This window comes from Vollenhovia emeryi, unplaced genomic scaffold, assembly GCF_000949405.1.
Source record: "Vollenhovia emeryi isolate VEMERY1.0 unplaced genomic scaffold, V.emery_V1.0 DF939160.1, whole genome shotgun sequence".
In the NCBI taxonomy this organism is placed as follows: domain Eukaryota; kingdom Metazoa; phylum Arthropoda; class Insecta; order Hymenoptera; family Formicidae; genus Vollenhovia; species Vollenhovia emeryi.
In genome coordinates, this window is record NW_011967206.1 from 1,685,930 (window position 1) to 1,711,982 (window position 26,053).

Sequence of the window (26,053 nt, forward strand, 5' to 3'; positions counted from 1 at the left end):
TGTATATGTATAATTTTTTCAAAGATATTGTGAAATATATGCACACATAAGTCAGCTAAAGAAATTATAATATTCTTTGTAATATTGAGCCCTATAACAAGTGTCTTACATTTCAATAATTATAACTGAAGTGCACCTATTACAGTAAAGACCGAGCCAGTAACACTTTTTCTGTCTCAGATTTGTAAGTTTACCTTCCTCTTTTTCTTGTGCTTTTTATGTTGCTGGCCAATCATTGGATTCCGATTAGCCTGCGTGTCGTGATCTGTCATATGACAAGATTTGGAGGAGTATTTTATAGAAAGGGAGTTGTTCTCAATGTCTTGTTCAGACTGACTGACCAAATTGACAGGTTTGGTAATGGAACAGTTTGCAAACTCTGTATTCTTGAGCAGAGTATTTTCTAACGCAGTTATCAGAGCCTGAGACGCTAGAGAAGACTGCATTCCAGATACATTATTATCTGACCGTTTAAAGGAATCGGTTATGGGAACGGCAATTTATCGAATCGCTATCGTTTCGTTCATATGACAATGAATATAATGCTACGGTCAAAATATGCAAAATTGCCGTTCCAATAAATTATCCAACAGTCTTGGAATCTTGAAACACAGTAATTAAATTGCTAGTACATAATTGAAATGGGCTTTAATATTTTTTACATAATGAGACAAAATTGTTTTTATTGATATACTACAATTAACACCTTTCAAACATCTGTAACCAAGTCTTTGTCACATATACTACGATTTCATTGTACAACTGTATTCCAAGATTTTCAGTAATTATTGGCATAGCAGTGTTTCTTTCATCACTATTCATATACAGGGTGTTATGTAATACCCGCCTCACCTCTTATTTACGGATAGAGCGGATTAGACTGAGTTGAAAAGTCCTTTACCGCTTTGCAATTTTCGCAATAGTTAACGAGCTATTAATTGTTAAAAATCGCTGCCTTAGCCCGGCCTACCGCCCAATTCAAGCTCGTGGTGAGATGCGGCCGTCCCGCGATCACCGTTACTAGGCACGTGAGAAATTGTTTATGACACACGGCGAGGGCTACGTATAATAAACAACTCCCCGCTCCTAGCAACGCTGATTGCGGGACGGCCGCATCTTGCAGGACGGCTCGAATTGGGCGGTAGGCCGGGCTAAGAAAGCGATTTTTAACAATTAATAACTCGTTAACTATATAGCGAAAATTGCAAGATAGTAGAGGACTTTTCGACTCTGTCTAGTCCGCTCTATTTGTAAATAAGAGGTGAGGCGGGTATTACATGACACCCTGTATACATATGTATTATGTATAATAATACATTATATATAACTTCACAATTATTTAGGAAGAAATTATTCAATTTAACAATCACTTTACCTAGTGTTATGTAGCATATGAAAGATATTAACTTTTTTTTATTGTGATATATAGATAATGTTGTAGAAATCAATAACTCAATATTATATAGAGAATAAAATTCTATATATAAATTGCAAAAATAATTTTTTAAATAAATTTAAGTTTATTAAAATTGATATAAAATTCAAGATATACATATAGAAAACTTATTTTTCAATTTGTTATTATCATATCTTTTTCCCTGTTCACACACTCACGTCACGAGAATTAAAATACATGTATCAAGACATAATTTATCGTACTTTTATAACGACAAGAGAATTATCAATTTTGTAACAACATCTATATATTCAACTGCTTGATTATTCAGTTAACATATACAAAAGAGCAGTAAATCACAATCAGGCGGTTATTCATTAGTAATTATTGGCAGATCTTTCATGATTAGTAAAGTATTATATCAGTGTTTTGCAGCATCGTATAATATAATGCTTTTATAATACAGAATTTTGTTATTATAAAGATAGCAAAAGCTATGCAATAACTCGAATAGAGAAGGCACATCGTTTATTAATCGTATATTAATAAGAGTTAAATTAACTCTTATTAATAAATACTAACCTCGGATTGAAGAGGCTCCGACGTGGGTGGACCGTTTAAGATAGACTGTTCCGAGCTGCTACATCCGCCGCAAATTTCGTTCTGGAATTAATAAAGCGACATGTTTTTATGTTTTTAAAAATGAGGCACCCTGCATATATCGCTACGAAAAGGGGCACTAAAAGAATTACCTTGAGTTGAGACACTTCTTGTTGAAGTTGTGTGACAAGGTTTTTTTCGTACACTAAACTCGTCTCACTAGTTTCAACAAGGGAACGCAATTTTGTAACTTCCGCATCCAATGTCGCCCTCTTATTGCATTCCACTTCTAATTCCTGCGACAATCGGGCCTTGTCCTGAAATAAGAACAGTAATAAAAAATAGGTTATATATTGAAAATTGTTACTAATACTTTAACAGCATTGGTATTCTTTATCTTGTACACGTACACTAATACACGATAATATTGCTACTATAATTACTAAGAAATGTAGTTATTAGTCAATAATCATCAATAGTAAAATCTCTCTTTACCTCTTGTAATTGTTCTAAAGTAACAAGCTCGTTGCTATCTCCACAGGTTGTGGCTCTCTGTGCGGCCTTAAGTAATAATCCAGTACGATTCTTTTCTGCACGCTCTTCCAATTCTCTCACCCTCTGTTTAAACTAGAAAAATAATTGTAGCGTGAGACGAAAAAGTATATATTTTAATTTTTCAGTTGAACCAAGAGTTGCTACACTGCTCTTATGTGCTAAAGATCCGAGTTCAAATCCAACTAAAAATTATCGGTTTTTTTTTCGATTGTCTACCTCTCGGGAGGAAGTGGCAACCCACCAAGAGTATTTTGCCATGAACAGTTGGAAAACTTTTGTTTACAAAGATTTTTATAATTCTTACCTCTTCACTTGAAATTAATTTGGCTTGCATATCAGTAAGTTCTACCCTAAGATTTGTCACTTCGTTCTCCTTTTGCCGAAGTTGCGATTGCCATCTTGTTTCCTCGGACTCAATATAACTCTGTAGTTTATTAAGCATACCTTCCTAAAAAAAAGGGAAACAAAAGGAAGAAGTAAATAAGCAATTTTTGTAATGGAGCATTATCAAATTTAACGAAATACTCACCGTATCATAGATAATCTGTTTGTAATGCGAAACCATGCCTTGCAGATTTTTGTTCTGTCTCTCCAAATCTGGATTTGTCTGGTCTGTATTTTTCTGTTTTAATTCGTTTAGAATAATATATATTTTATCTTCGAACGATTTGAGCCATTGTTCATGTGTTTTCTCGGACACTTTAATCTCAGGAAATATCCTCTGTAGAAGTGTCTTAGTTATTTCTTCTTGTTCTTCTTTAATTTTTTGTGTTTCCTCCTAATTAAATAAACAAACAATTTTATAAAAATATGATTTATTAGAAAATGTCGGATTTTCCAATATCAACAAGTAATAAGGTACTTGTACAGAACATTTATGTTTATATTAATATGCAATAATTACAATTAAAATGATTCAAGAGAAATAATAACGTAATTAAATCTCAGTGTATCACAATATATGCTGTTAGTTTCTACTATTTAACTAATAAAGTGATACATTGTTCTGAGAACAATCAAGTCGGTGAGATCCAAATTCAACCAATCCTCTCATATGTTCAGTTTTATAAGATGATTGGAAAACTAAAGATTATAAGTAAAGGAATGTAAGATAACAATAGTAGCTCGCTTCAGAAACGTATTGCAATAAGAGAAGTTAGTTAATAAAATTAATTGAGAATTATAGCAAAGAAAAAAGGAACTTACCTTAACGCCCTTCTCATCATTGGACTTGGCACGCAACTCAGCAGCAGAAAGAGCCTCCATCACTTTCCAATTCTTTGTGCGTAGCTCCTGTGGTATAGAAAAATCATAGAAAAATATAGAAATACATCTATATTAATATACTAGACTGCAATTGATTTATAAACAAATAGTTAAAACATCAATTTGTATGAGAAGAGATATTTATATATTATGAAAGATATATTAGTATTATACGAGAAAATTAGATTCGAACAAATATATAAAATCACATAGAACCAAAAATACTTTTGATCACTACGCAAAGAACTTACATTATTTTTAGACTTCTGAACCTCCAAAGCTTCTTCCAATTGCCTAATAAAACGTTGATGTTTGTCTGCATCACTTTCTAATACATGTAACCGTTCATCTATCTTATTAAACTCCTTTTCCTTGTGCGTTAACTCAGCTGTTAATTTTTCTAGTAGAGCTCTTCCCTCTCTAAATTTTTAAAGAATAAATATATCACGGGATTAAGTCAAATAAAAAAATTTATATAGTTATACATTCATGTACATACGAATTGGCATGTTCGGTAGCAGTGGCTAATACTACATCCGTATGGATTTTCTTCTCCTGCTGCTGTTGAAGCTCCTTTTGTTTTTCTATAGCATTCGCAAACTACACGCACATAAAACATATTTTAAAAATCCTTAAAATCTATGTTTTCTATTTAATGTCTCATATAGATAATTTTTTATTTTATATAACATACAATCGTTAGAAAAGTTCGAAGACTAAGAATGACGAAATAATACCTCAGTGCGTAGTCTATCATTTTCTTCTTGTAGTTTCACAATTCGGAACTGCTCATCTCCCGCCTTTTTCTCGTTGTTCTGCAGTCTATTTATTTCAGCTTGCAAAGCTTTAATTTCGCTCGTCATCGTACTGGATTCCCTAACCTGACTACGAGCCATACTCAATTCCATCTGCGAATCCGTCAATTTTTCCTGTAGCGTGTATACCTCGTTTTGATGCTTGTTTGCATCGTTCTTTGCTTCTTTCAAACTACAATCCGTCCTCTCAAAATCGACCTTTAGCACATCCAATTTCTTTTGTACGGAATTCAATTCGGACTCCATACGTGCGACTTGCATGTTGGATTGCTGCAAATCGTTCTGTACGGCATAAAATTTGTCCTGCGACCTTTTTAGTTCGTCCTCCTTGTTACTCAACGCGTTTTTCAAGGTAATAATTTCGGCCGCTTCTGATTTAGCTTCATTCAGCTTGGCTGACAGTTCCGATTTTAATTTTAATAATTCCGTTTGGGCCTTGGTAAGTTCCACCTTTAAGGTAGGCGTTTCATTCGCTTCATTTTTGGCATGATTCAATTCAGCCTGCAGTGAGTTCACTTGCTTCTGCAGGTCCTGTTCATGCCGATGAGCGCTTTTCAATCTATGATCTAAATCGGTGTGTACACGATGAGATTCCTAGAAATTATCAAGAAAACACTTAGTAGAAAACGACTAATTTGAGGGCACCAACAAGAAAGGAATCATGGTTCTCACCTCAAGCTGCCTGGCAACGTCTTGTAGTCGATCGTTCGTTTCCTTGAAATGCTGCAACTGTCCTTCCGAGTGCATCAATTGACCTTGCATTATACCTAATTGTTGACGTAACATATCTATCTCCGCGGTGCTGCTCTCGCAGGTCGCCTGCAGTTCATTTTGCAGTTCCTGCATCTCCACGTGTTTCTGGGCCAATTGCGACTTCAATGCATTCTCATTTTCGCGCATCTGAGCGAACTGCACTTCCATTTGCTTTCGCTGTGCCACCAATTCCTGCTGCAAGTGGCCCTGAGTCTGTCCTTGATCTTCTTGTAATTTGTGAATAATAGTGGCATCCTCGTTCACTTTGGTCTGCAGTTGTTCGATCTGCCTAGCGAAACCTTGCTTCTCTGCAACATGACTTTCCAAAATATGTTGCATTCGAGTGTGCAACGTCTGAGTCTCCGTGATTTTAGCGTTCAGTGACTCCTCGAGTTGCCGAATATTCGCTAGCAGCCTAGATCTCTCGGTATTAAATTCAGCTCGCAATTCCTTGAGCTTGTTTTGAAAGGCCACGCTCGCCTCGTGCTCGTCGGCTAATGCTTTCTCTTTTTCCGCCAATTGTTTTTTTAACTTGATAACGGGGTCGGCGCGACCTTCCGTCCACTCGGAATGCTCTAACGGATTGTCCTGCTGTTTGTTCAAGAGTTGATTCGTGAGGATCTGTATTTCAGACCGACTCAGCTCTGCCTTCTGAATACAGAGCATCAATAATTCGACATTAACGGCATCCCCATCTGAAAAAAGTTTACGTCGAAGGTATTAAGCATTCAAATGAAATATTACACACTTTTAAATAAAAATACTCCATATTATTATATTATACAAACGGGCATACGATTGATAAGTTATTAAAATATCCATTAATATAGAAACACACGCACACACTCGCACACTTTTAATGTATAATTTTCATATTTGCCTCGACTAAAATAATCTTATGACAACTGTTTCAGAAATACAATGAGGATTTGAAATTATTGCTCGTATTGCAGGGCTACCGGTGCACGGACGTTGACCTTTTGTATATGTGTATGTATGTGTGCGTGATGGAGGGGGAAGTGATCCTACCTCAACCACATTCCGAAGCACTTCAAAGGAATTTGCTTGACGCTATGGTCAGATAGTTCACATAACTTACTCCGACTTTATTAGACCTTTTTAATTTATATTACGAAATAAAATAATTTATTTTCAGAACAAAAATCGTACTAATATATATCATATATTAACGATTAATTCTCTACAGCTAATAGCAATCTCATCATATAACGGTACTAAATTTTGTTAATTTATTTTAATACTGATATATATAACAGATACCGCCATTACATGCTAAAATTTACGGTATATTAAAATAATGGAGGAAAAAAATGAAATACATAAATTCGTGTATAAATATCATTGTTAAATCTCTCAGTGCAAGTTGTGAAGATAAAAACTGGCAGGTTACAGCAGTACAGAGGGAAATAAGGTCGTATTTCCAATCAATTAAATTGCAGGCTATAGAATGTCATAACAGGCTAGAAATATTGATTTGCTCTCTGTAAGAACCGCGTACAGATTTGCATCATCTCCGAGAGTTAGATTCATGCTTTTGTCATCGCACCGGATCGCGAACAAGTAAATTGTATCCTTTCGCAAATAACGGACTTACCGATCTGGGATAAAATGTCGTTCTTTTTTTTCGTCTTTTTGGGCTCCTTGTTTGGTAACTGTTGAACCACCTCCTTGACAACCTCCTTCACCTCCTTGACTGGCGTTTCCTTCTGCTGCTCCCTCACCTCCCTCATAGCTTCTTTATTACCGTAAGTATTAACGTCCTGCTTCTCGTCCTTCGCATTTTCATCCCTCTTCCTCACAGCGTCCTTGTTATTTTTCTTCGATTTGGTTGGAGTATCCTTTGGCGACTTGTTGACTCTCTCCACAGTCTCAATTTGGGTAATCTGCTGAAGAGTCTCCTGTTATACATGTGACACGTTACTGTACTATTACACTTAAGTGAGGCAAACTGAGGGATTTTTTTTCATAGAATATTAGTATCCACATTAATTAGCATAGTGCGTGTGTTATCATCTCAAACATTAATCTTTACATCTTGTACAACTGTTAATGTTTCGCAAATCAACATGATTCCTGTTAATCGAGAACGTTCGATGAATGATCAATAATATGTAGAGGAAAGTCTCCTATTATGAGATAGGATCCTAATATGCGATAGCGGGGTTTCTGTTGAATTAATAGGCATCATCTATTGGTGCCACCATGAATTTATTGCTCTTGGAATGAAATGTTTAGTGGAAAATTTATTGTTAGATCGTGTAGTCGTCGCAAAAAAGAGATTTGTGATTGAATTTGAACGTTGAAAACCTACTATCTCATATTAGACGTCTAGATAGGATCCTAATAGGCACCATCAGTTGATTCCACCATGAATTTATTGTCGAATTCTGTTTAGTGGAAAATTCATTGTTAGATTGTGTAATTGTTGCGAAAAAAGATTTGTGATTGAATTTGGATGTTGAAAACCTGCTATCTCATATTAGACTCCTATCTCATAACAGAGAACTCTCCTCTGTATATCTTTTCATGCACGCGTGGTTAATTTTACCCAAATGATAGGAATAAAAAAAAGTTAAGCAGTGAAGGAAACAAACAGCGTAAAATTGCAGACAGGGAACAATCTTAAAAACAATTTTTATCAATATTTTGAAAAGATATTACTTCGCTCGATACTTTCGTCCGTTAAATTAAAAAGAAATCACATAGACAAAGAATGCAATGTGCAAGGAAATATACAAGTGGTGCAAGATATTTTGCAAATGGTAAATCACTCACACTGTGACTCCGCACGAGTTCAAGGTCATCCTTTGGATGAATAAGATCGAAATGGTTGGCCTCCGCCAAGGGAGGTTGCGAGGGATTTAATTCAGTCACAATGACCGATGGCTCGTCTTTATTTACGAGGATTGGTTTTATCTTTTCAAGCTTCCCTCTCTTCTTATTGCCCTTATTACTCTCCTATGAGTTTGATGCAAACGTAAAAAATGTTCCCGTATTATTTCATCAGCGTGGCAAAAAATATCAAGCAGCATGCTCGAAAATCCATGTTACATTATATAACAATGGGGCACATGTGCAGTTTAATAAAAATTATATCATTGTATTACGCTTCACATAATAATGTAGTGTTTAAATTAATTATTTCAACATCTTCACGAACGTACAGAAAACAGAAATATTTAATGTTATTTAATAATAAATTACTAGTCAGCAATTTATTAAGTCTGCGCTTTTCACCTTATGTTTACTTAGTCCTCTTGTCGAGCATATAAACCTGGAATTTACAAGTTTGTTATATTGCTGTTAACGCTTCTGCGATAATGTTTTTTTTTATGAATTGTGAGAAGCATCTTGTAAAATTATTACAAAATATTTGTAAAAATTATTCCGTTTTACAAACATCTGAAGTTTCCTAAAGACTTGTTGAAATGTACAATTTTCTCGCATTAATGACATTTTTCATGTCTGACTCTCTTGTAATCTACGTGATAAGGTAGTCGAGACCCCGAAGCAGTATCATTAAAATGCTGCTGCATGTGTATGACAAAGTTATTTTTAGAAAATAATCTTGAACTTTCAGAGTTACTTATCAATGAGACACGTATGCAAGAAATATAATCAAGTATCAACTTGGACTCAATCAAGCTCGTATTCTTAAACATGCTCGTTTAATATCCCTTATCCACCTGCGCGTTAATTCCAAAAATAACGATACGCCTTTACTTGTGAGACCAATAATTTTTTACTCGTATATAATTTTAGATGTAATAAAAAGATTTAGAGGAAAGTCCCCTATCATGGGATAGGCTCCTAATACGAGAGAGCGGAGTTTCTGATAAATTAATAGGCATCGCGTCTGTTGCTTCTGCCATGCATTTATTGCCCTTGAAGTGAAATCTGTTTAGCGGAAAATTGATTGTACGATCGTGCAACCGTTGCGAAAAAAGGATTTGATTGAATTTGGACGTCGAAAACCTACTATCTCATATTAGAATCCCATCTCATAATAGAGGACTTTCCTCTAATTTCTCCACAACTCACCAAGACATCTTCGTGCGCGTCACGTTAAGTCGTTGAGAAATAACAAGTTTTAATTTTCATTTGAAACAAATACTATAAAAAAGATGGGATAATATAAGCCTACTAAAAACATATTTTACAAAATTGTGGTTAACGGAAATTAACAAATGAAAACGGCAATTGAAAGAGACTTCAGTATGTGAAACATTGAAAGTGACGTTAGTTCTGTCTATCGAAATTGTATTTTCCTCTGCAAAGCAGGAAACTTTACTCTTAGACTATATCAATGTACTACATCTTCATAAGAGGAGTTTTGCTGTAAGTTACTCGGTGCAATGCCCATTATTATATAATGCATATAATGTGAAAAGTTATGATTCACGAGCGTTGAAAATTATTAAATAAAGAGAACATCCTTATGGATAACGTACGTGAACATTATACAACATGGAAATTTGCTTACAACTAATTTATCTATTGCTATACGCTTATATACTATTCCATTACCCAGAAAAGTCGTTATGAGTTTTGGGAATAACGTCGTAATGTCCCAGGTGTTCGAGACAAATGTTAACAACCACGGCGATTCCGTGTGTTCGCGTCTCGTGGATTGTGTGACAATTGGAGAGAAAAAAAAATGGAATAAAAATAGGACGCGCCCTAAATCTCCTTTCTTCGCTGGGTGGATGTAACGATACGCCGTATCGTGTGTCGCCTGGGTTACCGTATTTCATGCGTGAAAATATAAAACGTTCAAAGCTTATACTTCAACGGCAGCTTTACGTGCAGCTCCAAGTTTAAGCTCCGTTTCTGTATTTTAAGCAAGCAATCGTAATTTAGTACGTGGCGCGTTTGTGCAAGCGTGATACGAAAAGCGCGGAAGTATCAATCGATCGCGCTTCTCCTATTATTGCCGAACGTTGCGCGGCTACCTTCTCTTATCTCGTCATTCTACATTGCTAACGTTCGAGGATTGACAAGTACAATAGCAAGAGCCGATAACAGGTCTGTTTGGTGCTTTTCTTTTGCATAGATTTCGGTCCATTTAAATAGTTAAAGCCTTATGTATATATCCATCCTATAGTCAAGTCGTACCAGCGCCCTTCTTTGCATATCAAGAGCTCGAGGGGTCTACAATACGCCTCGTTCGATTCTACAACTGCAGGTCTCTTAACGAGCGACAAAGCGAGCGGGCAAATTGTAAATTTACCTGCACCGGAGGCTCGGAGGGCAATATCTGTGGAGTCTCTTCAAATTGTACATGCTCGGCTCTCTCGTCCCTATCTTCTTTATCATCTTTCTCCTCTTTCTTCTCTTTCACCTTTTTCCCTGCCTTGTTCTTGTGCTTTTTCTCTTTATTTTTATCCTTTTTGCCTGTAAACAAAGCGAGAGGATATCGTAACGTACGCGGGGTATTCTTCCCAAACATTTACCTCATCTCATATTTGTATCTTACTTTCTATTTACATACACGCTAAACGTTTCTCGAAATTGTATCTTGTGCGAAACGACCTTACGTACATCAACATAATTACATTACAGATCATGTCGCGGGTCAAACTAACTCGACAGGGCGCAAATTCGGCAAAGCCGCGCAAATTAATCGACGTACTTGACAGCAGATCGTCGGGGAGCTTCCTCTGCTCGGCGATTGCCTCCTCGTAAGACTTCTCTCTTATGCCGAACATCGAGATAAACGCGATGGCCACGGCGGAGAGGACGACAATGCCGATGTACACGAGTCCCGTCTGAACATCCATCTTTGGCGGTTTTACCTGCAAGAGAACAATCACCCCTGAGTATCTCGGCGAGATTGGCTGGAGTTCGGTCGTCGGACGCGGACAAGTTTCTATCACTTTTACAGTATCCTCTTAGCGACTCGGCCGTTTGCCCTTTCAACTTGACGCAAGCTTTTCCCACGTGTATCAGGAAATAAAAGACCGCTGTCCGGTCATACCGGCGGAAAAGGAAACTGCCTCTCGCCAGGCTACGGGGGCAAATAAGAGAAATGTGAGAAGTCTATCCGAAGCAGATTCTCGCGGGGGGGGGGGGGGGAGTCCGGAAGTCGCGAGCGTAGGACCCGGTCTGCAACGAGTTGTCAGCCGTTGGAACTCTATGTCAGTCCTCTTCCTTCTCGGGTGAAGGAAAGAGGACCGGCGTACAGCTCCGGCTTCTGACCAACGACCAAACGGCCAGTTTGACAAACGGCGTGTCAGCTGCAAACCGAAGATCAATTGACTCTCCTCGTCTTCGCCTGGACAACAAAGTAGAAGAAGGTAGGCAGGGTTGACCGAGCTCCAGTTCAACAGTTCACCGACGTACGTGAAACTGGGCCCTAAACAGTTCATCTTGTGCCGGGGGGGAGGGGGAGGAGGAGGAGGAGAGGGCGGCTAACAGCGGTCCGCGTTGAATTTTTTTTCTTCCAGCGGGGAGCAGAGGACGCTCGGAGAATTCGTCCTTGAGGCAGACCAAGATAACGGCGGGACGTGTGTATACGTGTGCGGGCCGAGCGCGGAGGCGACGAGCGAGCGAGCGAACGGGGTGTATCGGGGCTGCGATACCGCGAGCGGTTACGGTGGGCGGCATATGGATCAACGGGGGCGCGGGTCATCGACACGTCTACGGGGACTGACCGGCGAATTCGGTGCGTCGGGCACGTTTAACGGTGTTGCGGCGCGCGACCGGCACGCCGTTGCCACTGTGCGCACCGCGGTCCCCGTCCCCCGGCGAGGGAGTAGCTGCACGCGCGCCGACGCGGCCACTTACCGAGGGTGTTTATCCTCGTAGATCCCCGGAGTAGACGCGGGTGCTGGCAACAGGCGCGCGAGGTCGAGGGCGAGGGCCAGGGGATCGTCGTGCTCCTCGCTGCGGGGACAGCGGCCACGGCTGGGTGTCGCGTAGACGGCCGAGTGATATAGAAAGAGAGAGAGAGAGAGAGAGAAAGAGAGAGAGAGAAAGAGAGAGAGAGAGAAAGCGAGTGCGACGGAGCCAGGAATCACACGCGCGCGGCTCGATTCCCCGAAGCACTATGGCGGCCGGACGTGGAGCGAACTGTACTAGGCGCCGCAAGCCACGCCTATCGGCCGCCGTCGCTTCTGATTGGCGCGCGGCCTCTGCCACGTATGCAGGACGGCGCGCGGCCGCGGCCGCGCGCGCGAACGCTCGGGGGCTCTCTCTCTCTCGATTATCTCGACGCGGATCGGCGATGACGGGGACACCGGTGTGCGACGAAAGATCGACGGTCCAATTCAAGTGTGGAAGATACTTAGCGTCGAGCCCGCGCGAGAGATCGTCGTGCGATGGTGAACGCGCGCGCTCGACCCTTTCGCGATTACCTTCACGCCGGTTGGCAATTTGGCGCCGTCGATCAATCGAGTCCGCGGAGTCGAGCGATCGATCGATCCCGCGCGATCGCGAATGCGCGCGCTGATCGAGCGGAATTGCCGGGATTCTTGTCCGCGAAAGGGATAGTCGTAATTGTCGATGGTTGATTCGATAAAGGCTGCTTGCCTTTCGGGGAAGACAATCGACACTTCTGGCACGGATGGCCGCGCGTCGCGTTCCACTTGGAATTTTATTGAAGCTTAATCGACGCTCCTGGACTCACGGGAGGAGAGCCGGAGTGTGTTTTTCACCGAAGAACGCATCCCGGAGTGGTTTCTCAATAGAATCATTTTGTAGAACCTTTTTCTTGGAATCTCGGCGATTCGACCGCGGCAAATTGTTCATTTGTGTCTCCTGAATGGAAAACAACCGTAATCTTTGATTCGCATTAAAGATTCACTCGTCATTTCTTTGACAGGACGAGATTTTCATTGGACTCGTATCTCGATAAAATATATAATATGGAATTGTGACTTCTTTCAACAGAATCCTTTTTTAAAAATCCTTCTCGACTGGCAAACCGTCGGCTTTTATTTAATGCGTTAAGGATTACGGTTGTTTTCCTTTCAGGAGACACAGATCGACAATTTGCCGCGGTTAAGTCGCCAAGATTCCAAGAAAGAGATTCCGAAAAATGATTCTATTTCTCCTGAAAGAAAAACAGCCGTGATATCTTGTATCTTCAACGCATTGAATTTGCTTCGCTCGTTATTTCGCCGACAGAGCAAAATTTTTTATTCGACTCCTATCTCGATAAAATATACAGTATGACGGAATTATACAAAATCTGTCGTGCACAGCACGTTTATTACTTTCCGCGCGTTCTTTTCGACAGAAGAGAAAAATAAAGCCCGCTGCAGACGATGCTATTTTTCCTGCTGGATTGCTTGCGATTTAAAGCCCGCTGCAGACGATGCTATTTTTCCTGCTGGATTGCTTGCGATTTAGTAAATTACTATCATTGCACCACTCAGCATTCAGGATTCCTAGTAATTTACTAAATCGCAAGGAATCCAGCAGGAAAAATAGCATCGTCTGCAGCGGGCTTTAGTAAATTACTATCATTGCACCACTCAGCATTCAGGATTCCTAGTAATTTACTAAATTGCAGGCAATCCAGCAGGAAAAATAGCATCGTCTGCAGCGGGCTTAAGTCGCCCTCCCAATCGGTCTCCGGATTGGCTCCACGCTAGTTCCTAAACGCAGGCAGTTTCGCGGCCTGCGCGTCCCTAGATACGAAAGCCAATAGAAACCGCCCCGACGAAAAGTCTCTACGTTATCACCGAATAATCGGCGCGCCCTCCTCTTTTCCTACCCCCTTTTTTCCTTCGCTCTTTAAAGCTCTCGGACTTTAAAAAGCGCGAACGGCCACGCTTCACCGTTCGAGGTTCAATCCTCGGGGGGAGGGGGGGAGAAGAAATGCGAACCCCCCTTCCCAGCCCTCGCGAATTCAAGATGGCCGCGGAACGTCGCGGCGGTGAACGTCTCGGCATCGTCGACGAGAGCGCGTGATCCTTGGAACCTTTTTTTTTTCTCTTCTTCCCGCGATAATCCGACCGCCGCGCGTCCCTCGGCGTCGACCTCGCCGAGGCCCGTCCGCGCCCCCTCCCCGCCCCGCGACGGCGCCGCTGGTGGAGAGCCGCGAAAAAAATGGCGTCCCGCGACACTAGCTGATTCCCGCGGGCGCCTCCGATGTGTCAGCGAGGAGGATGACGATTCCTCGTACTCTCCGGCGTTCTTGCCCGTGACCGACGTGAGTCCCAGCAGGCGGTAAGTCCCGCCGCTCCGCGCGCGACCACGATCGCCGCTCGAGGGGCCGACGCGCGAGAGTCGACGTTGGACGTCGACGATCCGCGGTGCCGTCAATCGCGACGTAACGCGAGGCGCGGGGGACGCGCTCCGCGCGGTCTTCGTCGACACGCGTCGAGAGCCCCGCGTCTCGCCGCGCGGCCCCGGGGACGCTCGTTCTCCTCGTACAGTCGGCCCTCCGAGGGGCGCCCGAGCCGCCGCCGGAGCGGACCGTCGTCGAGCGTGTCCTTTTAAATTGCACCCGGTTTCCCCCGTTCGCGGCGATCCCGGTTCAGCGCTGCCTCTCGTCGCGACAAGTGCGGCCCCGGGTGAGGAGAGGAGCGTGTGGATTGGGGAATCGCGAGCCCTCGCCGGTGGCATTCGTCGGGCGGCGTTGTGTTGGGGTATTGTCCGGTAGCAGCTGCTCATTGTAGTCGCAACACGCGCGTCAATAGTTCAGGCAGCATAATATTTTTAGACGCTACTTAATAGGCCAATTGGATATAGGAATATATATATAGATCATTCTTCAATTTGTGGACACGCACATTTTATGCGACGTGCAAGAAATAGGATACGTCTTGACATGTGCACAAGTGCGTATTGATTAATTTTGTTGCACGCAAATAGCCGAGAATTGTTTTGCCAAGTTGAACCGCGTACAGTTTGCAAACCAAGTTAATTATCTTATAGACATTCTTTCTCCGATTGATACGTGTGACTTATTGCATATATATTTTAGGGTACGTTTGGCGGAGAGCTCGCTGTTAACGCTGAAAATGCCACCTGTCTTACCTTGGATAACGAGCAGCAAGGATAGAATGGCTGCGTCTGGCTGAAAAAGCTGCTTTGCAGCAGTTGCAAGGGTCGTGAGTTTGATCCGAGGGGTAAACCGCTGACCAAAATCATGTACACCAATGCCCATTAATGCCCAGTGGTCATTACTTTATCTTATTATCTTACTTTATCTTTAAAACGCCCCAGCAAGGCCTAATGCCCAAACTAATGCCAAGCAATGCCCAGTAATGCCGCAGATCTGTACACCACAATGCCCTCAGCGGTTTCCCCCCTCGGTTTGATCAAAGTATGCTCCTGTGGCGAATTCGGCAGCTTGCACTAGTGCGTACTACTCAGTTGTTTAACTTTGAGCCTAGCTTAATTCGTTCTTTGTCTCTTCCTGTTACTTTAGAAAGAGACGAACACGAATTGAGCCAAGATTAAAGTTAAGCGACGGTTAAACCGGGCCTTGGAAGTATTTCAGAAAGTGAAAGCGCGTTGATGCACATGATTATAAATAACAATCGTAATAGATCACTCGTCGGAAAGAAAAAAAAACCCCGTACAAGAACATCCTATCCTCGTCTGCTAACCTGGGATAGGAGGATTGTCGGACTCCCTCCAACTAACGTCTCCAACTCAAGCGTAAAAGACTACAACAGATCGTGTACGTTTTCAAGATGCGACACGTTAGGATGGACTGATGGTTCGAAAACTTTTTAACTGTATTTGAACTTTACTTTTCGACCATATCACTATAATAAGCTGATCCTTAACTCTCGACGATATCTATAATTGTAATTATATTATACATATTATTTGTACAGTAAATTTGCACTGAAGAAGGTGCCGTGACACCGAAACGTTCGCCGTGAAGTTACTCTAAATGTATATTTAATTTAAAATTTTTGACTTTCATCTTACATCGCTCGTGTTGATATTGGCCCACTGTTTATGTTCATTTCAAAAAGTATTTAAGACGATCCTTAAATACAAGAATTGACTGTAAACGAGCCTCGGTGCGCACTAGTGCAAGCTGCCGAATTCGCTCTTAGATTCTGCCACAATGAAGAGCACACGTTAATCGGATTCAGGATTTTTGCAACAGTTGTAAGGCAGTTTCTTCTGCTGAAGCGCTGGTAGCGAGCTCTGCCCGAGCGCATCCTTGACGATGCATTTCGGAGTACCGCAGTGAATTTCCTTTGAATTCCGACAGATTGTCAATATGACTCCTGAATTGAACCGGAAGCGCGGCTCGTCTGTCAGCTTCACCCGGGCGAAGGACGACAGCGAGGATGCCGAGGACGAGATTCACATATCTCTGGCACCGTACATACAAACGTATCTGGCGCACAGCGGCCAGGGACTGGGGTGCTGCGGTGTCAGTTTACCCGTGCCGTTCGAGCGCGCGGCACCGCGTTCCTGGTGGAATCCCAGATTCGACTCGGAGATCCTTGAGGAGCAGTTTAGGAGAAGTGCCTTTCCTCAAATTAGATTAAGATTTCGGTTTGTGGCTCGTATATACGTAATCTGTGCAGTGAGCGTGACAATTGTCTATACGTAATATACACGATTGGGAGTATTATTATGGGACCAATCGTTAGCTTGCTTGAGTACTTGTATTGTCACCAAGAAAATTAAACAAAAACGCAAAGCTTATATTCGACCGAACTGGCAAAATTTCGATAGCTTATTTACTTTATATTTAATTTAAGATCTAAAAATATTAATGTAATTAAAATTATTGAAAGATCCGAATTGTAGAGAGTGAAAGCGTATAAAATAGAAATTGGTAATAATATTAAAAGTAATAAAAAAAAAGGACGAAGTAAATAAGCTATCGAATTACCAGTTTGGTCGACTATGAGCTTTGCGCTTTTGACTGGTCGTTAGATTAAAAAGAGTCAGGGAGGGTTCTAATGATTACCTTAATCCTTTTGCAGGTACGCTCTCACGTATATCTTGCTAGTGTCCTTATCGTGGCTGGTGTATTTTGTGATAATCGGAATAGAGAACGATACGTCGACGTGGACGGCGTTGGCGGGTGTTTTCGGCATCGTCGGCGTCCTGGCCTCGGCAGTCCTTTATTTAACACACACGGACTATTACAAATCCTACGTGCTACCAATTTCCCTGGGAGCCGCGGCGACGCTCTGCCTCCTGTCCCTACTCTTCCTCGCCCTGGTGCCGCCCCACGTGGACGGGCTGACTCTGGTCGGACACTTCGCCCTGTGCTCCGAGATCTTATTAGTCATTTACACAGTGCTGCCGATGCCGCTCTACGCCTGCGTGGGCATATCCACGCTGTACTCATTCATGTTCGAGTTCCTGACCGCCTATCTGTACGGCTGGAAGGACGCGCGCCAGAGATTTTACACGGGCGAACGAATTGTACAAAATGATACTTCAGGAATTAATCGTATGGCGGCGGGGGGAGAACGAACGTTGGTACTTACGCACTCGTCTCTAAGGGATCCTCTAAATGTTGCTGGTCTACAGAATGTGATACGTAATATTAGTGATTTTACTACGGCAATTAGTGCAGAGGCGATGTCGAGATTGCGCCAGGGCAGAGACACAATGAATGCGGGAGCGAGATACTCAGAGACGGTGGCTCAACGATTGCACAGCGCCCTGAGCGACACGAATGTTTTAACGAGATTAAACCCTAGCGTCCCATCCGTGATAACCGCTGTTAATTCCACCGTGAATTCGTCGCCTATAGATAATTACGCTAACTTATTCGCCGATGATATTGACTTCTCCACGAATCTCGCGATAAGGATCTTGATGCAGATTTGCATTCATTTGATAGGCGTGCATATTTTGATAATGACCTTCGTGAGAATGCGCGGCACGTTTATGAAGGTCGGCCAGTCCCTGCTGGTACGTCGACAGCTGGAGATGGAGAAGCAGCTCAAGGAGAAGATGATACACTCCGTTATGCCGCCGAAGGTCGCGGATTGGCTCATGGAGGAGAGCGAGCGCGAGAGGGAGCGCGAGGACTCGCTGAAGAAGGGCTCGATACCGTCCAACAACACCGACATTCGCTCGTTGTTTCGACCGTTCAACATGCTCTCGATGGAGGACGTCAGTATCCTGTTCGCCGACATCGTCGGATTCACCAGGATGAGCTCGAATAAGACCGCGGAGGAATTGGTGGGCATCCTGAACGACCTGTTCGAACGTTTCGACGATCTGTGCGAGCATCACGGTTGCGAGAAGATATCCACGCTGGGAGACTGCTACTATTGCGTAAGCGGATGTCCGGAACCGAGGTCCGACCATGCCAAATGTTGCATCGAAATGGGGCTAGGTAGGCGGCGCATTATTGTACGCGTTATGTGAGCGTCACCTCAGACGATTGTAAAATCAATAGGCTCTGTTAAAGAATTAACGAAATGATAAATAGGCAATAAGAGCCGGACCAGGTGTTATTCACTTTAGCACCTGGTCCGGCTCTTGTTGTTTATTTATTGTTTCGCTATTACCTCAATCTCAAATTAATGTTGTAAATTTCTCTAGCTATGATCGAAGCCATCAAGCAATTCGACGTCGAAAGACGCGAGGGCGTGAATATGAGAGTGGGTGTGCACACTGGCACCGTGCTGTGTGGGATCGTGGGCACGAAGAGATTCAAGTTCGACGTTTGGTCGAACGACGTGACTCTGGCGAACAAGCTGGAGAGCACGGGAAAGCCCGGCCGTGTACATCTGAGTGAGAACACTTTGAGATTTCTGGGAGATCAGTACATTACGGAAATTGGAGAAGTGGTCAATGGTAAGTCGAATAACGGGGAAGAAAGCAAGTAGGAGACAAGGCGTCTGAATTTTGTATCATGCGTGTCGTTTCAGGTGTAAAAACTTACTTCATTCGAGCCCGTAAGTCGGACTTTGTGAATCAATTTATTACGAACGTCACGTCACCCAAGAGTATCTCGCCGTTGATGCAATCGCGGAATCGTCTGGCGTCGTGCAACACTCAGGCCAAACCGCGCTATCACTATCTCCACATGGTCACGAACGCGAGCAATTACAGGATGAAGGCTAATTCGTTGCCCAGTATCTTGGACTCCGAGAACGACGGCATCGCGGACGAGAAGGAGGACTCGAACAAGAGTCCGACGTCCACCGCTAGTTACGGCAAGAGAAAAGTGCGGAATAAGCCGTGGCGATACCTGCAGAGACAGCGGACGACCGAGGAAATGACGCCACTGGAGATCGAGGAGGGAAGGAATATCGCTATGGAACGAGCGAAACCCGATGCTCAGGCGTACGAAGAATGCAATGGATTTAGGCGGGTTAGTAGCTCTTTGTCCCGTTTCCTGGTGATTTTTTTCATGATTGGTCGCTTCGCAGGTTCCTGTGAACAATGGCGTTGAAATGGACCCGAATCCTGTACCTTCTAGTCCTTTATTATCTGGTCAAGAGCCGATTAGTAACGCTTCTTCCATTTGCAGTAGAAAAGACTCCGGCATCAAGAGCAATAGCAGGCGAAGTAGTATACAACAGCAGGTACATCTTTGTAAATATATTTTCAGGGTGTCTACTACCGGGAGAAACCTGGAAATTAGCAGAACGACTAAATTAGTAACAAAGTAGCAGAAAACTTGTATGTGTTTGGGGAAGCGATAACTAACGTTCCAAGCATCCAAGCGTGAAAAAATGAAATTTTAAATGATGTAAAGTGTCCGCTCTTGTTTCCTATTCGAAAATTTTTAATTTTCTCTTTACGATTGTGTAATGTAAATAAACACACTGTGAACGAGATAAAAATAATCCTATGCAATAATGAAATTTATTTTAAATTTGCATCGAAAATTATTACATTATAATTTTGCCTGGAAGTTTCTATGAAAATACTTGAAAGATCGGGGAATTTTTTGGTCGAGAAACGAGTAGATACCTTGCTTTTCCAGAATATCTCTCGCTACTGTAGAAATTGTTCTCTATCGTGCTCTTCTTATGACTTTATAGTTGTTCCTAATGAATGGCATGACCCAAGGTGATCTATTGGGGCACAGGGTCAGTGGCTATTACACCTCTAGCTCAACGTTAAACTCCACTCACGAACCCTCGTCGTCGGTGCCGCCTTATCCGTTCCCTCCGATGGTAACTGACACATTCGGCGCGTGCTTTCATAAATTACGCAAGCAATCCGATCTCCAGTTAATTAGGTGAGACGAGTCGTTCCTCGGCGCGTTTTATGAATTGCGATAAATCTTTTTTTTTTTAACATCATTATCTTCCGCTTGAAGGTGCGTGCAAGACAACGTGAGCTCTCAGCGTTCATACTTTGTCAAACCGCCACTGTCGAGCGTCACTCTCTTCTTCAAGAACAAGGAAATGGAGAAGGAGTACCGAGAGAACGCGCACAAGGCCAGCGAGGGTATGGGCGGTAACCCGCCCACCCTGGCCACCTCGAGATTCAACACGTACTTCGACATTTTGATATCCGCCCTGGTTTACACGGCCATCACAATCTCGTTGTTTCTTCTGTGCAAACCGACGGTTTATTACACGGCGTTCTCCGTGCTCGCAACCGCCGTGCAGGTGATCGCGGTGTCCCTCTGCATCCGTCAGCTGCTCTACCCGAACACGGCCCACGCGACGTTCACGCAGAGAATCTTCAAGTTTTTCTCCCGCTGGTACCCGTGGCACGTGTGCGGCGCGGTCCTGGTCGGCCTGCCGATCATCTCCATCCTGCTGAGCCTCACGTGCAACAGCTCTCGGAGCCTCAACAACTTTGAATATTACTACAGCTACTTGATCTTCGTCGGACTGGTCCACTTCTGCAACTTCACGCAGCTCAATTGTTGGATGAAAAATCTGCTGGTCACACTTACCGGCATACTGTTCATATGTCTCGTGGTGAGCCACGTATCGCCGTACCGCCAGGAGAATCTCGGTGGCAACAATCGTGTCAACGACTCGCAGCTGATGCAGTTAGGCGCGCTGCATCCGAATTTTGTCAAATCGCTCGCGAGCGAACTGAACGGCACGAGAGATTTCCTCGCCGCTGCCGCTTCGACGAGAACGCAATCGCCGGTTACGGGATACACGGGAGGACAAGAAGCGTCGCCTCGCGTGCCACCTCGTACCAAGTACAACGAGAGATTGTACAATTCGGAGATATATTTGGACATGGTGCTGCTATTGCTGCTGGTCTGGTTCCTGAACCGCGAGTTCGAGATCAGCTATCGGCTGTGCTTCCACGGCAACGCGGTGGCGGCGCGCGACAAGACGCGCGTGCAGTCGATGAAGAATCAGGCCGACTGGCTGCTGCACAACATCATACCCAAGTACGTGGCCGATCAGCTGAAGACCACCGCCAAGTACTCGCAGAATCACAAGTCCGTGGGCATTATCTTCGCCAGTATCGTTAACTTCAACGAGCTGTACGACGAATCGTATCTGGGCGGCAAGGAGTACCTGCGCGTGCTCAACGAGCTCATAGGCGACTTCGACGAGCTGCTGGAGAGGCCGGAGTACGCGAACGTCGAGAAGATCAAGACGATCGGCAGCACCTTCATGGCCGCGAGCGGCCTGAATCCGCAGGTGAGGCAGCAGAGCGAGCACGAGTACACGCATCTGTTCCAGCTGCTGGACTTCGCCGTGGCGATGCACAAAGTGATATACGACTTCAACCGGGACCTGCTGGGCTTCAAGCTGATCCTGCGAATCGGCTTCAACTACGGCGACGTCACGGCCGGCGTCATCGGCGCTACCAAGTTGTATTATGATATCTGGGGCGACGCGGTCAACATAGCGTCGCGAATGGACTCCACCGGGGTCGCCGGTAGGATACAGATGGCCAGCAATTGTTTGGACGTCCTGTCGGAACGATACGAGTTCGAGCCGCGCGGACAGGTGTACGTCAAGGGCAAGGATAACATGGACGTGTTCCTGTTGAGAGGCAAGAGGAACGCCGATACGACCGGCACTTGAAGACTCGGCGTCGATCGTACCGGTGTCTTCGTACGTGACGACCATACGTCGATAATCTGACGCTATTCGCGGCCTGCAGCAATCGTGACATTCAGATTAGATCTGTCCATTAGCATTCGGACATTTTTCATGATTTAACATCTTGTAATTTGAGCTTTCGGACGGTAAGCGAGCCGAGTTGGAACGGGTAATCTCTTCGCCTTTTATTTACAGTTACTCTACACTTTGTGCATTGTTATATCAATATTCGATACTGATCGTTTTCTCCTTTTTTTTATACGTTGATAAATATTTGATGAAAATAAAACTCGATATGACTGAAAGCCAAAGGGAGAAGGGACTTTACGGTGAGATTTACAAATACTTGGTACAAATCGATCGTTCGGTCTGCATACTATCCCGAAATTCAAATTTGTTTTAACGTAAGACCTGAAAAACGTCTGGATATTGACGATGGATAGATCTAACAGTCGACTCAACTCGTGTCGTTGATTAGGGAGACGCGTGCGTCCGAAAACGGGTGAGGAGCAAACGGAATAGAACAATATATCTTTTTCGCGATGCGCAGCGGTCACCGCGTGTACTGCTGAAAACGAAAAACGTTACGAAGCCTTATTCGTTGACTGCTCAAACTCTATTAGCGAGAACTATTTATTAACAAGAGATATTACTGTATTTTTGTAAAAATATCGAACGATATTTAGCGGGAGAAAAAGATATATCGTGAGAAATTATCCGAGATCTGCCTTTGCCTCGAGTACAAAACTGAATCAGTGGCGAGGGAATCTTTTTTAGAAGCGTTTTACGTTATCGAGCATCGAAGAGAACGGTAATTATTTGTGCATATGTGTATATAGATGCCACGAGTAAATTTTTGCACGAATGTATATGCATGTAAACTTGAACGTCGAATTTTTAGATGCAACTGATGCCTGTTTCCTAAGTCGAGTCAGGAAAAGGTCATTCTTCTCGATCGGGCAATCGAATGGCAGTGAAACGCTCGTGCAATTACTTGGAGGAGTCGATGGAAGTTGATACGTGTGGCATTTTATCCTATTCGATATTCTAACGATAAGAGCAACAGCGAAGTGCGTCCGACGCGATAAAAGTTCAACGAAACTCGATTACCCCGTTACTTGTGAGTTAAATAAATTTTTTTAAGTAATATACTAAAAAAATGTGAGTTTACACAGTCTCTTGTCTTCCTGTCTGATATATCGTGATGCGTCACATACAAAATGAATGTAAGACAAAACGTTAGAAGCGTCGCTTGGAACTCGATCTACGCTAGAACAGATAGAAACGAACGAATTAGTAAAATTTTTACCTTAGAAATTTTTATCTCTTAGATTACGAGCAGTGAAAAATAATTTTACCAAAGAACAATAACTAACGATTCAGGCCGCGGACGTGTGCATATGTAAACGTAGACTATGCTTAAAGTATGTTGTAGGAAATAATTAATACGTGCGTGGAATATAAAAATTTTAATTTACACACATTCCAAAACGTAGCTCGCGGACACGAATTAACGACTAACACAATAAAGTGCTTCTTGTCGCCGTTAAGCAAACATCTCCTTGTTATATATTTGAACATAAAAAATTGCTACGTCGGATTCCAAAGAGTATCTTGTTGCATTTTCTTTTTAATCTCGATGACAAGTGACACCGCGTTCGATGGGATTTGTGCTATGTAGAAGATAGCATGTGTGTGCGTGTGTGTGCGTGTATGCGTGTGTATTTACATATATATATACATATATATATTTGTATTTATATATGTACAGAATTTTGAGAATTTTCTGCGAAAGTCTACGTCAACATGAGATGCTAGGCGTTTGCCTTTATGGAAATGATACGCAGTGCGAGCATAATACGATAAATGGTCTGGATCATAACCGTCGTTGTATATTCGGCATGTAATACGCTCGACATAAGAATTGTGGTCTTGATAAGCAGCGTTTAACTCAACGGAAATACTTGTTCCACGTGAAAGTAATAATGTCAATAATTTATGTATAACGAAAGAGGGACCTGAACGCCGGTTCCTCCAAGCCCTGTAAATATAAATGCTGTAACATATTTGTGACCTGTGTATGATTTTCATTTGGATGTTATTACTTCGGTGGGTGAACCGGAGAGTCGCGATATTGTAGCTTTACTATCACTTCGATTTGACGTTTATCGCGCGAGGCTTACGCCGAGAAATTTCTACGATTACAGTCAATTATAGATTTTGCGTTCGAACGTACGATCGAAGATAACAATTCGTATCGCGAAAGCGCGCTCGCAAACACTACGATTTGTACATACGTTAACGCTCGCCGATCTGTGGGATGGAAGGGATACGTTATGAGATATCAAATAAAATGTATTGCAAACCGTATATACATATATTTACCGAGCGTACACAAGTTCTACGGACAACGAGGCATAGAGACTCCAGGCTACATTAACGTACATATAATTATTGTCAATGCAATTTCTTTATTACAATACAATATATACAAGATTATACCGTTGATTTCACTATAGCTGATGTACAAAAACGGGCGAGGATTCTCTTTCTCGCCTGGCATAAATTGTTGGAACATTTAATACATGTTATAACAAGGCGTGATGTGTGTGATTGATATATATATGTGTATATATAAATATATATAATATACAATATATATTATATAATTTATATATGTGCATATATACATTATATGTTGTATATAAACGTATATAAACAATCGTGAAGTCATTTGGGTAATTTCACAACATTTTCAGTTGAATGTATGAATGTACGATATGATTTAAATTGTCACGTTGTAAAAGTCAAACTTAAGCCGGTAATAAAGGATTTTCAAAAAATGGTATCATTGCAGGTTCAGTAACTTTTGCAACTCGATAAAGATCAAAAGCATTCGGTAGTAAAACAAGCAGACTTTTTGCAATACCGGAATAGCTCCATGTAATTATTACTATTGATTGTTGTGATGTACATATAGACTTTGTTGGTGATTTGTTCATGTCATATTGCATTCACAATCCTTGAAAAAGGAGATAAATATGAGACACTTCGTATATGACACGTTGTGAAAAATTGGCAATGTGATACGCTTTTTCGATGTATATACGGTGTATACATGCGTATATCAGGTGTTCCCATTGTAAAGAGTTTGATCATCTCATGGAAGAATACAACAAAAAAGAAACACGTTGTATTAGTCTTGTTTTTTCCGTCGCCGATGTTTCATCGATAAAAAAATTAAATGCTTCTGTGAGTGGGCACTTTCCATCACGTTATGAGCGACAGAATCTTTTTCTTTCTCGTCAATCATACAAACCAGTAACTACTCTTCTCACACAGTCTACCGATCGCATATTTGTTCCTAAAAGCGCAGTGGAATGCTTGAGAAAGTAGTGTGGACTACTCATGCAAGAATTTGCGATTTATCGAATTTAAAACTCGTCGTTGTGCGGACAGAGAAAAAAATCAAATTTAACAAAGATCGCTTAAAAGCTCGTTCTACACGTAGCATACAATTCTAGTCGAGCAAATAATAAAAAATTTTCGAAAAAAAAAGAAGATTAAAAACATTTTTGATATGTGATATTGCGATGGTAGTAGTCTTGATGGCGATTCGTGTGCACGGTCCTTTCTCGGTCTTAAAAAAAGATTTAATATCCTAAATACGCGTCTGAATTTCTCTCGGAACGATTTTCGCAACAATTCGCGTG

General features: G+C 42.5%; 2 protein-coding genes across 10 annotated transcripts in view; one reads left to right on the plus strand and one right to left on the minus strand.

Moving 5' to 3' along the window:
• LOC105564752 (kinectin) overlaps positions 1–12,492 on the minus strand; it is a 19,363-nt gene extending 6,871 nt beyond the window's left edge. For 3 of the 7 annotated variants that reach the window (XM_012017390.1, XM_012017387.1, XM_012017391.1), the window contains exons 1-15: positions 12,193–12,492; positions 11,039–11,201; positions 10,637–10,800; positions 8,182–8,364; positions 7,001–7,304; positions 5,305–6,080; positions 4,555–5,226; positions 4,317–4,417; positions 4,069–4,237; positions 3,758–3,844; positions 3,081–3,329; positions 2,856–2,999; positions 2,492–2,623; positions 2,149–2,313; positions 1,979–2,059 (exon numbers count right to left, since the gene is read on the minus strand). In XM_012017390.1, the coding sequence (XP_011872780.1) occupies positions 1,979–2,059; positions 2,149–2,313; positions 2,492–2,623; positions 2,856–2,999; positions 3,081–3,329; positions 3,758–3,844; positions 4,069–4,237; positions 4,317–4,417; positions 4,555–5,226; positions 5,305–6,080; positions 7,001–7,304; positions 8,182–8,364; positions 10,637–10,800; positions 11,039–11,186 (3,375 nt within the window). In that variant the 5' untranslated portion in view covers positions 11,187–11,201; positions 12,193–12,492. Of the gene's footprint in view, positions 1–194; positions 441–1,978; positions 2,060–2,148; positions 2,314–2,491; positions 2,624–2,855; positions 3,000–3,080; positions 3,330–3,757; positions 3,845–4,068; positions 4,238–4,316; positions 4,418–4,554; positions 5,227–5,304; positions 6,081–7,000; positions 7,305–8,181; positions 8,365–10,636; positions 10,801–11,038; positions 11,202–12,192 lie in introns of all 7 variants that reach the window. The other 4 variants (XM_012017386.1, XM_012017385.1, XM_012017389.1 and 1 more) reach the window with 4 other exon arrangements.
• Positions 12,493–14,264: 1,772 nt separating this feature from the next.
• LOC105564754 (adenylate cyclase type 9) lies at positions 14,265–25,808 on the plus strand. Of its 3 annotated transcripts, XM_012017395.1 has the most exons (9): positions 14,265–14,580; positions 15,341–15,464; positions 16,592–16,881; positions 17,319–18,691; positions 18,901–19,155; positions 19,230–19,675; positions 19,734–19,889; positions 20,352–20,551; positions 20,633–25,808. In XM_012017395.1, exons 3-9 carry the CDS (start codon positions 16,601–16,603, stop codon positions 22,320–22,322), a joined length of 4,401 nt encoding a protein of 1,466 aa, XP_011872785.1. In that variant the 5' UTR covers positions 14,265–14,580; positions 15,341–15,464; positions 16,592–16,600; the 3' UTR covers positions 22,323–25,808. The 3 variants fall into 3 exon arrangements, with proteins under 3 accessions (XP_011872785.1, XP_011872784.1, XP_011872786.1); XM_012017394.1 differs by lacking the exon at positions 15,341–15,464; XM_012017396.1 differs by lacking the exon at positions 15,341–15,464 and having other exon boundaries at positions 14,265–14,563.
• Positions 25,809–26,053: the final 245 nt, after the last annotated feature.

What these genes read in the sequence shown, in the direction of transcription:
- LOC105564754 (XM_012017395.1), top strand. Translation starts at nt 16,601, where the DNA reads ATGACTCCTGAATTGAACCGGAAGCGCGGCTCGTCTGTCAGCTTCACC. An exon ending in TTGCATCGAAATGGGGCTAG is followed by an intron (nt 18,692 to 18,900) that starts GTAGGCGGCGCA and finishes AAATTTCTCTAG; the next exon opens with CTATGATCGAAGCCATCAAG. An exon ending in TCCGATCTCCAGTTAATTAG is followed by an intron (nt 20,552 to 20,632) that starts GTGAGACGAGTC and finishes TTCCGCTTGAAG; the next exon opens with GTGCGTGCAAGACAACGTGA.